The sequence below is a fragment of the Yarrowia lipolytica genome, chromosome 1A (genome assembly GCF_001761485.1).
Source record: "Yarrowia lipolytica chromosome 1A, complete sequence".
NCBI lineage: Eukaryota > Fungi > Ascomycota > Dipodascomycetes > Dipodascales > Yarrowia > Yarrowia lipolytica.
In genome coordinates, this window is record NC_090770.1 from 865,160 (window position 1) to 878,469 (window position 13,310).

The 13,310-nt window shown below is 50.2% G+C and overlaps 5 protein-coding genes and 2 non-coding genes across 7 annotated transcripts; 3 read left to right on the plus strand and 4 right to left on the minus strand.

Annotated features, from left to right (window-relative positions):
- Window positions 1-186: 186 nt before the first annotated feature.
- YALI1_A08653g (uncharacterized protein) lies at window positions 187-483 on the plus strand (the record flags this gene model as incomplete). Its single annotated transcript, XM_068281697.1, has 1 exon — window positions 187-483. One exon carries the CDS (start codon window positions 187-189, stop codon window positions 481-483), a length of 297 nt encoding a protein of 98 aa, XP_068137798.1.
- A 310-nt stretch (window positions 484-793) lies between these two features.
- Window positions 794-916, minus strand: YALI1_A08661r. The gene has a single exon (XR_002432056.3). It is a non-coding gene; the product is annotated as a 5S ribosomal RNA (ribosomal RNA).
- Window positions 917-920: 4 nt separating this feature from the next.
- Window positions 921-990, minus strand: YALI1_A08662r. Its single transcript has one exon. It is a non-coding gene; the product is annotated as a tRNA-Gly (tRNA).
- A 1,040-nt stretch (window positions 991-2,030) lies between these two features.
- YALI1_A08672g (uncharacterized protein) lies at window positions 2,031-3,758 on the plus strand (the record flags this gene model as incomplete). Its single annotated transcript, XM_499889.3, has 1 exon — window positions 2,031-3,758. The coding sequence occupies one exon, from the start codon at window positions 2,031-2,033 to the stop codon at window positions 3,756-3,758; it is 1,728 nt and encodes a 575-aa protein (XP_499889.1).
- Window positions 3,759-3,932: 174 nt separating this feature from the next.
- On the minus strand, window positions 3,933-7,802 carry YALI1_A08729g (uncharacterized protein; the record flags this gene model as incomplete). Its single annotated transcript, XM_068281698.1, has 1 exon — window positions 3,933-7,802. One exon carries the CDS (start codon window positions 7,800-7,802, stop codon window positions 3,933-3,935), a length of 3,870 nt encoding a protein of 1,289 aa, XP_068137799.1.
- A 2,991-nt stretch (window positions 7,803-10,793) lies between these two features.
- On the plus strand, window positions 10,794-11,333 carry YALI1_A08759g (uncharacterized protein; the record flags this gene model as incomplete). Its single annotated transcript, XM_068281699.1, has 3 exons — window positions 10,794-10,966; window positions 11,023-11,135; window positions 11,296-11,333. The coding sequence occupies 3 exons, from the start codon at window positions 10,794-10,796 to the stop codon at window positions 11,331-11,333; spliced, it is 324 nt and encodes a 107-aa protein (XP_068137800.1).
- Window positions 11,334-11,587: 254 nt separating this feature from the next.
- YALI1_A08781g (uncharacterized protein) lies at window positions 11,588-12,985 on the minus strand (the record flags this gene model as incomplete). The annotated part of the gene is made up of 1 exon (XM_499891.3): window positions 11,588-12,985. The coding sequence occupies one exon, from the start codon at window positions 12,983-12,985 to the stop codon at window positions 11,588-11,590; it is 1,398 nt and encodes a 465-aa protein (XP_499891.1).
- Between the last annotated feature and the right edge of the window lie 325 nt (window positions 12,986-13,310).

Sequence of the window (13,310 nt, forward strand, 5' to 3'; positions counted from 1 at the left end):
TGGCTTATGGTTTGAACCAATTCTGACAGAGTCGGTGAATATGTGTTTTTCTAGCCAAGTGGCCGTCAACTTCTAGTTTCTCTTCCACCTAACTAACGATCGCCATGCGTCAATTGTGTAACCAAACGACTTGACAACTCATCGTCTCTCCAGACTGGGTTGTCAGCGTTGGGCAACAACGCTCTAATGATGGGGAGAGTTCGAGGCCTCAGAAGATCTTCAAACGCGTCTGTCTCCAACTGCCACAAAGTGTCAAAAAGCATCAATCTCGGCACCAATATCACTCTCAAAGTCCCCCACGTCTCCCCCGCCAATCTGTCCGACCTCCATCTTGAGGTCCAAAAAAAAAAAGTTATCAATCACCATGGCCAACAAACGAGGTCTTGTCGAAACTCTGCTTCATGGAAAACTACTACAACTTTCGGAACATCAATTCGTCCGGGGGTGTTCAAGTGGCTTGTGGGGAGAGAGAGTCCAATGTGAATAGGTTGGGTCAGAGGGTGTAGATCATGGCCCATGTTCAATAAAAGTTTTAAACCATGTGTAAATGGAAGGCGTAGAGCCCCTTTACTAAGGTTTGCTGCTACTCGCAGGTTTACTAGTTCATTTTGTCTATCTGAACATTCTGTATGGTTCGGCTCATAGACGACTCATGACCGACTGAAAAAAACTCCATGACCCGACTGAAAAAGTCCGGTCTATGGCGCAAAAAATACAGCCCACTCGCCTACGCTCATGGGCTGGGGCTGGGCTGGGGCTGGGGCTGGGGCTGAGCTGGGAAGGGCGACAAAAAGATTACAGCACCCAGGATTCTCGTATGGTCTCCCACTACAATACTAAACTGGGCTCTCTGGGTGCTTGACTATGGCTGATCGGGACGGGAAGCCGTATTTTCACCAACGGATATGGCCGTAACAAGCTGCGCCGCCGGAATCGAACCGGGGGCCCATCGATGGCAACGATGGATTTTTACCACTAAACCATCGGCGCTTGGAGAATAGTGTTTTGTCCTAAGTATGTTTGTCATATCCACAATCCTGCTTAGTAATTTAGTAATCCCATATTAGTCAGGGTTAGAATTAAAAAATCATTAGAAGTAGAACCCCCCCTCCTGGCTAACTAACTGAAATATACAGCAATTTAGAACGTCTAAGGAGTACCTTTTAGACCCCAACAATGCATGTCGGCTCTTGACCATGGACAATTCTCTGGCACACCCCGCAAAGACGTTCATAGCATTTTTACAAGTGGAGTCCCACGCATGAAAAAGTTAGTCTATTGACCTCGGGCTTTTCTTGTCTTACGGATGGGCACAACTATGTGAGAAGCAGATATTCTTCGCATTCTGAGACCGTGGATTGACTCTCTCGCCCTAACCCATATTTCACAAGCGGTTCGGCTAAATTAACCGTTCCGATATATGGTTATCAAGCCATGTTATGCTTATCTTATCACTGTTCGTCTCCGGGTTGGATTCGGATAACAGACTTTTCTTATTGTGGGGGAAAAGGGTCGGGAATCGATATCCGCTGCATTCCTGGGAGTCTAAAGTGGAGCACTGAGTCACGTGGTTTGAAGGAGACATGCGGAGAATCATACTGATGTCCAGGGAAAAACTAATTGCTGCCAAGCCTTGGAGAGATGGGTTTGACTGGTCATCTCTTGGCTGCTTATCTTGTGTGTCATAAAGTCGAGCAGATTACAACCGACGAGCCTGTGGTCCAAACTGAACTTTAAAGCAGAAGATAGCTCGTCGATGGGTCTGTATTATGCATACAAAGAGGGGATTGCGGAGAGCTGAAGAGATTTTACAGCGTTGAAATGTTTGGTATCGTCCTGATCAACCTCTTTGCCCACCCTACAAGTTTGTAGACCTTTTTTTCCCGGATTTGATAGTGTCTTTCTAATGCTAGAGCAGCATGAGTAGATCAATAAACTAACTTTCGGATAGCGCTTATCCCCACCCTTTTGGACCGTCCTGGGGATTCATATATAAGTCGTATTGCTGCCGTGTCTTGGTATCTATCATCATGAAGCTGTTTAAACGAGAAGCGCCCCAAGGAACAGTCAGAACTAGCTACTTTGGAAGTAGAGGCACGCGGCTGCATCGGATCATTGCAGCCGTGGCTGGAATCGGCTTCTTGCTGTTTGGATATGACACCGGAGTCATGGGCAGTTTGTTGACCCTGCCGACCTTCATTCACCAGTTTCCAACTATGGATAGCACGTCTCCACATCTGGATGCAAAGACAAAGTCGTTCCATTCGACGGTCCAGGGCACAGCCGTGGCCATCTACGAGATTGGGTGCATGTTGGGTGCTCTGTTTACAATGTGGGGAGGAGACAAGCTGGGTAGACGAAAGATAATCTTCATTGGCTCCATAATTGTCACCATTGGAGCGATTCTTCAATGTGCTTCGTATTCGCTCGGTCAATTTGTGACTGGAAGAGTCATTGCTGGTATTGGAGTCGGTTTCACTACAGCTACAGTGCCAATGTTCCAGGCTGAGTGTGCTCGTCCTGAACGGAGAGGGGCCCTGGTGATGCTTGGAGGAGCCCTGACAACTGGAGGAATTGCTCTCAGTTACTGGATCGACTTTGGCTTTTATTTCGTCAAGCGAAATGACTCGGACTGGAGATTCCCGGTAGCTTTTCAGATCCTCTTCTCCCTCATTCTGTCGTGCACAGTCCTGTACCTTCCCGAGTCCCCCAGATGGCTCATTAAGAAGGGACGCTATGAAGAAGCAGCAGGAGTGTTTGCAGCCCTGGAAGATGTGCCCATTGACGACATCTATGTATCTCAGCAACTCATGCAGGTCAAAGAGTCGCTCATGGTAGGCCAACTTGCACAGGAAGGCATTGAGGGAGATGAAGCACGACGACGAATCGCTTCAGGAGACGTGGAGCTTGGAGAAGAGCCGCCGTTCAGGAAACAGTTGGTTCTGCTCTTCACCTTTGGCAAAAAAAAACACCTTCATCGAGCCATGTTGGCTTACTCTCAACAGATCATGCACCAAATGTGTGGAATCAACCTCATCTCATATTACGCAGCCTACATTTTCCAGACTTCTATCGGTATGAGCCCGCTCAACTCACGAATTCTGGCGGCTTGTGATGGAACAGAGTACTTCCTGGCGTCCTGGATCGCCTTCTACACCATTGAGAGGTTCGGACGAAGAAAGCTCATGCTGTTTGGAACCATTGGACAAGCCTGTACGATGGCTATTCTAGCAGGAACAGTCTACGCAGCATCTTCAGTAAAAGACGGTGGCCTAGACAAACCTCAGGCTGGCATTGCAGCAGCAGTGTTCCTGTTTGTTTTCAACACCTTCTTCTCCATTGGCTGGCTAGGTATGGCGTGGCTGTACCCTGCGGAAATCGCCCCCATTGAAATCAGAGCCATTTCCCAGGGTCTGTCCACATCCGGAAACTGGGTCTTCAATTTCCTGGTCGTCATGATCACCCCCGTGGCCTTCAACTCCATCAAGTGGAGAACTTACATCATCTTTGCGTGCATCAACGTCGCCATGGTCCCCTCCATCTACTTCTTCTTCCCCGAAACCATGGGCCGATCGCTCGAAGAAATCGATCTCATTTTCGAAGACTCCAACCCCAGAACTCCTTGGGACGTGGTTGGTATTGCAAAGCGACTTCCTAGGGGTACCCTGGATGGAGTTGTTCCTTCAGACATGGAGCTGGAGAAGGAGATCGAGCATGTCAGCGTCAAGTCTTTGGGAGGTGCCACTATTCGTGGATAGTTATGCTGTAGTATATATTTATTCTTTTTGTACCTTGGTACATTGTTATCCTTGTGTCTCGCTTGTACTTATGGCACCGTCACAGGTCGTATGAATTGTAAGCTGCACTCGGTCTCGTTGAATTTTTTTCCACATATATTACAATTTACAAAATGTACTAATGAGTACGGAAAACTAGAGCAGAGCGGGGACCTTAATCTCCGCTCGGCAGCTGTTGCAGTAGTTTTCAATTTGTTCAAACTTGCCCTCGTCCAGCTTGTCCTTGCCGTACAACGGGTCAGCAGCCACTCGTGCTGTGAACCGCTCACAGTTTCGGACTTCGGATCGAAGCCAGTTTTGCCACTCTTCAATGGCAAGGTCTCGGTCAGATCGGTTGAGCACTCGCAGGTTGACCAGCAGCTCTCGGCGCTTGATACCCAGCATGTACCGGGCCTTTTGGATCTTTCGAGAGGCCGACCGAGAAGCAACATCTGAGAAGTACTTGTTCTCAAAAAACTTGTCTTCGAGTCCGATACCGTCGTCGCCCTTGAGGATCTTGTCAGGGTCCATTCCAAACACCCGAGACTTCTCCAGAGACAAATACTTTTGCAGAGCGATGGAATCCGTATTGTTGGTATCCGAGGGGAGCATCATGGGATCCAGATCATTGATAAATACCGCTCGATATAAAGTGTCGCTTGGAGCCGCCCTACGGGCCTCCTGATGTTGTTTAATGTGAAAGTATGTGAGACGACCAGATAGCCACAGGTTGGACACACCAGACACGGCCAGAAGCACAATCAGCACAATGTGAGGAGACAGAGACTTGAAGAAGCCCTTCGCGAGCTTCACAATGATGATCATGAACGCCGTGAGAGCCGTTAGCAGGAATGTGAAGATGGATTCGGACACCCAGGTGACCAGACGTCGTCGAGAGACCTTGAGCACATCCTGCGAGTCCTTTCGCTCCAGTTCAGCAAGCTGCTCGGGGGTGGGATCAGTGTCAATCTGACCCAGCTTACCGTACATGATGATGGACCGGTTGGTGGAGTCAAAGGTGCCGACTCGTCGCAGACACTGCTGAATGAGTCGAACGTGAGATTCGGCTTCATGCTCCATGTATCGCATGGCCACAGTCTCAACCACAGACTTGAACAGCGACCGCTTCTTCTCGGTGTAAACGAGGTCGTCCCAAATGCACAGACGCGATCCTCCGGTGTCGTTGGCGGTGATGACAAACCGCATGGATTGGTAGAATGAACTGACGTGGCTGATTTCCCAGGGGTTTCGGCTGTTGTGCACCACGTAGCACACGTTCTCGTCCATGCGCTCGATAACCTGCAGGTTTCGAGACACCAGGGTGCCGGTCTCCATTAGCGATCGCAGCTTGAGATCGTAGGTAATGAGTCGAGATAGAGTCTTGTCTTCGGGGTTGAGCATCCACCTGGTTCGTCGCGAAGAAATCACCTTGTGGAAACGCGAGTAAATGTCCTTGAACATTCGCGACTTCTGGCCAAACATGATATGGAACAGTGCCTTGGGGGGACAGAGGAACTCCCTATCAACAACCTTCTGTGCAGTCGACGAATGCAGAGAATAGTCGGGAGTATCAACGGTCTTGGACGCCACTGATCTGGCAGATGAGGAAGTTGGTCGCTTGGTGGCCTTGACCTCCTTACGCTTGTTTCGCAGATCCCGATACCGCTTGACGAGATGCTCGGACAGCTCTTCCTGCGAGAACTTTTCGTCGTGTTCGCCCTGGACGTTGTCAATGTATCCAAGATCGCTTTCTCGTTCGTACCAGCCATCGTTCTCGGTGAAAATCTTGTGGTCGCTGTCTCCATCCTGCAGGATGGGCAGCATCTCCTCCAGATTACGGGGACTGTCTGACAGTACATTGGACAGAATGATCTGCAAACGTCGCTGAACAAGCCGGCCAGAGTCTAGGAAGACTCGGCATCTCAAAACAGCTCCATCAGTACCCAGGACGTACAGGTTCTCCCAGGCATTGTCAGGGGAGCCCTGCACAGATACGATTTCAGTCAGAGGCTTCTTGACTGCACAAACAAAACCCAGAGAGTATGAGTAGACGTATAGGTTTTTAAGAGTGACAAAGACTCGGCCGGGAAGCTCCTGGCGAGGATTGGGAGACCAGAGACATCGGAAGACAGTAACCACACGATCATTGGGGTCGTGATCAACGGCGGTCTGGAAGATGGCTCGCATCTGGAGGTCCTGGGACTTGAGCTCGATGGGGTAGTTTTCGGGGAAGGGATCTGTCTCTGTGGTAGGGTTTTCATCCATCTTGCGCTGGAACTCAACCATGTTTTCGTGAGAAGCAATGGCCACAGTCGAGTTCTTGGCGTAAAGCGCCCAGTTGACGGAACCCCACACGTTGGCGGTAACGGCGTTTGGCATGTACGACGGCTTGACAAACGCCGTCGACACAATTGCTTCCTTAGTCATCCGGGTGTAGATGGGGGTGATAATGGGAGGCGAAGGGGCCAGCGATGTATTGAAAGGTCCAAAGCCAGAGAAGTTGAAGGCAGACTTTTCGCCGTGCTCGTTGGTTTCGTTGCCGTCAATAAAGGCTTTACCAGAAGCCATCAGCTTGTGCAGAGGAGTCTGGTGAACATGGTGTTCAGAGGCATAGGCATGGGGACCTCCGAGGTAAGAAGGAGAGGTGGTATCGGTAGTCTTGGACGAAGTGTGTGCCATGGCAACATCAATAGAGGTTCCGCCAGAAGAGGCAAACTCGGGAAGAGGCACAGTCCACTTCTTGAATGCCAGAGAAGACCGGTACGGCGACTCCTTGTCCAGGGACTGCTGTTTGGCGAGCTCGAAGGCCACGAGCCAGGACTTGAACTCGGTCAGTGACTCGGCCTGGGCAATGAGTGTCACTTCCTGAGTCTTTATCTCGAAACAGAACCGTCTTTCCTCGGTGGGGAGCTGCTTGATGGAGCACAACAGCACTCCAATCTTGTCGGACTCCTCGACAAAGTCGCACTCGGGGGGAGGCGACACGTTCAGCCAGCCAAACAGGCCGGCCTTGACAAATGCCCATCGTCGGACCCAGATAGGGTTCTTTTCCGCTGGCGAGTTGGTCTTCATCAGCAGCCAGCCGTGCTTCTCGATGGGGTGGTTGGTGACCTTGGAGTCCACAGACAGCTTAGTGGATGGTGACAGAGGCTGATACTCAGCGATATCCTTGGGTGGCTTGGCTGCGGCAAGCGTGCTGTCCTCAATTTCCTTTCGGGCCTTGCCAATCTCCCGCACAATCACCTTGTTGGCCTGGTGGATGGCGTTGGACCAGTTTCGGATTCGGTGCATTTCGATTCCAAGTCGGAAGTACGCCGAGCCGGCATGCTGGTGTGCGCTGTCGTCGTGGTTTCGGGCGTTTGACCGCCAGGTGTCTGTGATGGTGAGGATCAGAGCCCGGTCAATGGCATGGTGGAGTCTTAGGTAGCCAGCGCAGAATTCGAACGACGCCTTGATGTAGGTTGCTCGGGCTTCGTAAACGGCCATTGCCTCGTCCCGAAGATGCGAGGGCTCTCTGGTCTTGTTGAGAGCGAGGTACTTGGCCTGGGCGGCGTCGTACTTGGTTTGGGCTGCTCGGAACGCCTTGACTGTCTCTGAGAAGGGAGCAATTCGCTGTTTGAGCAGCTTGACAAGAGGTTCACCAAGGTGCGTGTTTTGGCCGTTGATGTTTTTCATGGCGTTGGTCCAGAAGAGCTTGGAGCCCTCGGCGAACCGTCGCAGCACCAGCATGGTGTAGTCGTGATCCACCACTCCCTCGGTCACGAACGAGGGCATGAACTTGCCGACCAAATTGTTGATGACGGCCTGGAGGGTGTGCATTTCTGCGGTGACGTCGTGGACGCTTTGCACAAAGCCCTCGAGCCACTGTGAGGTGACCGCCAACTGGGAAATAACGTGGTTAACGGTGGCTCGGAAAGAGGGCGAGTCCAACGACGCCTCCTTGAAGATGACCGGAATCAGTGTGATGGGCATGTTTGCGGCGGCGTTGGGCTTGAGCTGGTTGGTGGGCACGCCCTGGTCGTTCATTTCAGAGTGGGGGATTGTGGAGGAGCCTGCTCTGTCGCCGGTATGAGATTTGGGGGACGACACAGACGCAATTGAGGGCGCCGTCTTGGAGGCCGGCGTCGCGGCATGCCCGTTGACCTCGTGATTGCTGGTGAGCGAGCGTCGGTGTTCGGGGGTGCCCAGACCAAGCGCATGGGCGTCGTGGGCGTCATGTCTGCTGCCATGAGGATGCAGAGGATTGTGGGGATGGGGGTCTTTCGGAGCCACGGGGATGGGGTTTGCCACCGAGTGTTGGGCTGCTGCCAACGCAGCGTTTGATTCGGACACTGTGTTAGTAACGGTGGCGGCTGTTGTTGGAGCCACAGACGGCTGTCGGCTGACAAGGTCATGTTGACTGTTGGTGAGCGCCGCGGACAAGAGTCCTGACTCCTGATCCTGACCCTTTTTGCCGGCTGTTTTTGCACACGTGTGCTGGTCGTGTTGCAGCCAACTTGCTCCGTGGTTTTCTTACTCACTGGTGCTCCTCGGGTGGTTCTGGGGAGTTTGTGTCGTGGTTCGGCGTCCGAGTCGAGGTCCTTGTATGTCCGACCAACAAGATTGCTCAACTCTATCTTGCGGGATTATGTATGCACTTCGTGGGCTGGGGGTCTACAATGTAGAAGTATAAGAGGAGGAGTGGATGGGGACGGTGAAGAAGAGAAGAAAGACTAGAAGAGGGCCAAAATAATAAAAATAATATATAAAAAAAAGGTCAGGCACCAGCACGCTGCCGCTTAATGCACATATAGTGCGCTCTAACTCCCGCTAGCCAGTTTCTCCACCTTGACATTGTTCCTGGTTAAGTCCCTCTAAGTCGCACTCTGACTTCCGCTTAACGTACATGCTAGCTGTACAACCGATGTTAGTCGAGAACAAAAGACGGGGAAGGAGCTGTCAAACGAGAACCACATGGCATTACTAAGCAACATAGCCCCGAATTTCCTTTGTCGCGTGGTCTCCGGTGCCCGTAAGCCCATCTACAGCCGAGGTAGACCCGGCTACTACTACTGCGTGCCTCTCACCATACGATACATTAACTTTGGCCTCACGTTGATCCAGGCTTTTTTGAGTATTGGATTTTCCCGTTTGGGCTGGACCAGTGTGTAGTGTTAGCCAATAGAATTGGGCTATGGACGGCCACAGATACGGACAAGATAGATTATGATGACTGTTTACCGTACTTTACCTTCATTTGTCCCAGTCATCCATCTCTTCCCATACATTGCTCAGACACTTGCTACTTGCTTGTTTTTTTTTTCAGATACAGGCAGTCATCTCCCCATGTTCTTGGCAACGATCAAACTCAGCTGCCTTAGTCTGTTCGGACAAGTCTACTTGTAGTACATACTGTACTTTTGTAGCTCCTTGTACTTGACGCAAAGAGGTTTTATCAACATCGGGTCTGATGGAGATCTGGTGGTTTGATATTACGTAATCTACCTCATTTGCTCGTCAAAATAGCAATTCAACACATCAACAGGCGATTGTGGATACTCGTCGATAACCTCAGTTACACTCGAGACAGATCTGGTTCTTGTTCTTGTTGCTGTTAGTGTTAGCAAGCCAAAAGGTTGTCTGGTTGGAGTGCGTTGGAGTGCGGTTGAGGGAAGGGCGGTCAGTCGGAATGGAGACTGGTTACTGCAAGAATATAGAGAAACTGAGTCATCCCGTCGGTGTTCCATGTCTGTCACGTGACTGTCCCTTACATCCACGCGCCTTTATCATGTCCGTATTCCTCCTACTCGGCACGATATCCACTGTCATACAAGTACAGTACCAACACTAGACATGGTCCGCCACCCAACCCAATCTACAGTATCCAGCTGAGACAGAACCCCTCGCTTCACCTCGGTTCAGGCTGCTGTCTTAGTCTTGGTCTGTAGAATCAGGCAACCAAAAAGAAATTACGGTCGGGTGGCGGTACGAGTACAAGTGGACCTTTTGACCATTGTACTTCACTTTGGTGATCGGGTGGGGGGACTCAACCTCGTGCCGTAGAGTACGAGTTCGTCAATACACTCGCCGGGTTCTCGTATTTTGGTTCAATTTGGTTGAATATATCTCAATGCTCACGTAGGAGCCGTTTCTACATATCTGCTCTTTCTATGATCCGCTTTATGATTTGCTCTTTCTATACATTTGCTCTTTCTATACATTTGCTCTTTCTGTATGATCAGCTTTTTGCTGACTCGTCGCGATATAATTGGCAGACATGGTGTGGAGGTTTGTCGTAAACCAAGGTTGACACGACCCCCCGGCCTGTAACTCCTGCAAAGATCGTAAACATGACCCAGTGCAGTTATCCCTGTGGTCGTGAATGTGGTCACGTGAACTTTGAATGGGACAGCAGTCATGGCTGGTGTGTATGAGCATCACGTTTCATCTTCTGATTCCTCATCTCCTGATTACTCATCAGCACGATTACTCATCAGCTTGATTACTCATCCGAAGAGATTATGAGTTCTGGAAAACTGCTCGAACCCATCGACATGGGCGTAGATCCGACTTTTAAAAATGCAGTCTCATTTCTGGTGTATTTCTGGGGTATTTATCACGGCCTTACTCCCTCACTACTTGTACTTATATAATGTTCGTGACAAGTAAACCCACCAACGCAGACCCAAGTATACACATCTCAATTGGGTGATACAAGACACAAATGCGCAAAATGAAGTCGCGGACAGCAAAACACACGTCATAGAATCCACTCCAACAGGTAAATCTCACCCTCCGCTCGCACCACCCACCCCACACTTGGCCCTCCAAGCCACTCCAGGGTAACCAAATAAACTTCCCAACCCTACCTCTTGCCATTACCCTACCGAAGTGTTGCAGTCAATAAAAGAAAAAAGATTGGCATAACTTGAGACCTCTTTTTTTTCTCTCCTCACATACGACAAGACAATGATCTCAACACGACACTGAATGGTGAGTACCCCTCTTTTACAAACCCCCCTCGCGCAGCAAGGCAAAATGATTAGGAACATATTTTCTACTGAGGATGTAAATGCAGGACAAATCGTTAAGGAATTCTTCGTTTATGATCTTAGTGCAAACGGCATCTCTTCTTCCCAAACACTTCTAACATCAGGTGGGTATCGACAAAATTGCTGGGGATTTGATTCTTTACAAGGATTGAGTCTTTTGTCTCATCAACTGATGAAATTTTCACACACTTTTGCAGGTGAAAACGTGATCCAAGCAAAAAACATGCATCACCATCTGACATTTTGTTGAAATATCTTTCAGTTTTCGACATTCGTTTTGCTAACATTAGTTACCTTGAGTTTCTAATACCCCTTTCCCATCTGATTTGTGAGTACCTCCATCGTTTCTGCCTTGCTTGTGTGAGACTATAATGATGACAAAAAATTTTCAGTTCTGCTTCTGAAAGAGAATGAAGATAACAAAATTACCAAAACCTCTGACATTCTGTTTGATGTTTCATTGCCTTTTAAACCCTTTCTAACTCCAGATTTATTGCACTCCTCTTGGATGCCTCCGATACCCTGATTTATAGCTAACGTATTCTATCTAAAACCGTGACAGTAACACCGTATCGCAGAGCCACGCAAGTTGGCATGCTCATTGGTTTGCTCTATAACAGTTAATCGTACTTGCACTGTATCACAGCCATTGTTCATTTCTGGTACTCGCACTCATAATCGTACTTGTACTTTTCAATATGTTAATACTATGGACATGCTATAATTCATACTTCTCCAGCGAGCTGATTGCCAGAGCTTCAGGTTCCTCACTCAGAAAGATTACGACGCCTGAGACATCAAGAAATCCTTCACGGGCTTGACACTATTGACCGCATCAAGACCCAACGACCGCAGACCAACCACCAGCGGGTTTCGGGTCGAGTACAACTTGTGCAGCTTGTCGACCACGCCCAGCAGCTTGTGGTTCTTAAAGTACTGGTCGGCCCAGTAGGGCTCCAGGGTCAGGGTGGATCCAATATCGGCTCCACGCCCCGCAGCGTTTCGAATGGCAATGGCCAGACTCTGGGCGTCTCCCTGGCCCATGTTGAGACCCTGTCCTGCTAGAGGATGGGTGGTGTGGGCAGCATCTCCAACCAGAGCCACGTTCTCGGCAATATAAGTGTCGGCATGCTTCATCTTAAGAGGGAAGGAGGCTCGCGACTTGTCTTGGACAGCAACAATGGGGCAGGGCACGTCGGGGTTAGAAGATCGCTGAGACAGTCTGTAAGGAGCGTCAGTCATGATTTCATCGGGATGTTCAACCAGGTACTCAATGTCGGTGGGCTCGAGGTTGAATGCACAGTTAACCATCATGACAAACTGCTCGGGAGTCAGCTGCTTGAGCTGGGCGGCCATCTTGGGGGTGGTGGACCAGACGAGCGAGCCGAATCTGTTAGGCAGAGGAAGAAGAGCAATGGGACCGGTGGGGAGGAATCGCTGCCATGCCGACTGCTGCTCGTTGGCCAGACGCACGGTGGCAACCAGACCGTGGGTGTTGTAGTCCCATCCTCGTGCCTCGATACCGGAAAAGGTTCGAACAGGAGAGTTGGCTCCATCAGCACCGATCAGCAGATCAGTAGAGATAGTAGAGCCATTGGAGAGCTTGACAAGGGGCTTGTTGTGCGATTCGGGTGTTCGCTCAACGCCCTCCACCTTGGTCTTGTCCAGGATCGTCAGATTGGGCTTATTTGCCAGCTGCTTGAGCAAGCCGTTCTGCAGGTTGAAGTTTTCGGTCATGTAGGCGATATCTCGGCCCTCGCCCATCAATTGGGTGGTGTTGAACTGCACCTTAGAGCCCGACACTCCATCCCACGCTGTCATGTGTCTGTAGGCCTGAACTCGGTCTCGGTTGACATGTTCCCACACGCCAATCTTGGTCAGATACTCGACCGAAGAGGGGGTCAGAGAACTGACTCGGTTCTCAAACCGCTCCATATCGGGGCCCCAGGTCTTCAGATTGTCCAGAGACCCAAACTCAACAAGAGTCACAGACTTGTTGACCGTCTCAGGGTAGTGTTTGAGGGCAGCGGCAATGGTCAAGCCGGCAGGACCTCCTCCAACCACCACAATGTCCGAGTGGGTGGTGGAGGGTTTGGGAGCAGATGTGGTGGTGGAGTTCCATCGCTGGACTCGAAAAACAGCCGGCCGCAGCCGTTGCAAGGTCGTGGATCGAAGCATTTTTTTTTTGATTCAGCCTAAGTGCACTGGTAGAAATTATATCCAAAGCCTAATTGTAGATGATGGCACGATTAAATAGAGTTTATTTAGGGGATTTGGTGGGCCACGACTGTATTGGGGGTGTTGTCAGAAGTGACGAAGATCTGCTCGAGTGTAGCAGCGTCTAGGATAGGGCGGAACCAACGTGGACAGCTTGCCAGTTTAGGATTACTAATCTTGAAAAGTCCGAGTTTGTCTACAGTTTATCTACAGTTCGTCTACAGTTCTGTCGGCTGCGGTTGTAGTCCCGACTTGTGCACAAATACCATTACTAAGCATACATTTG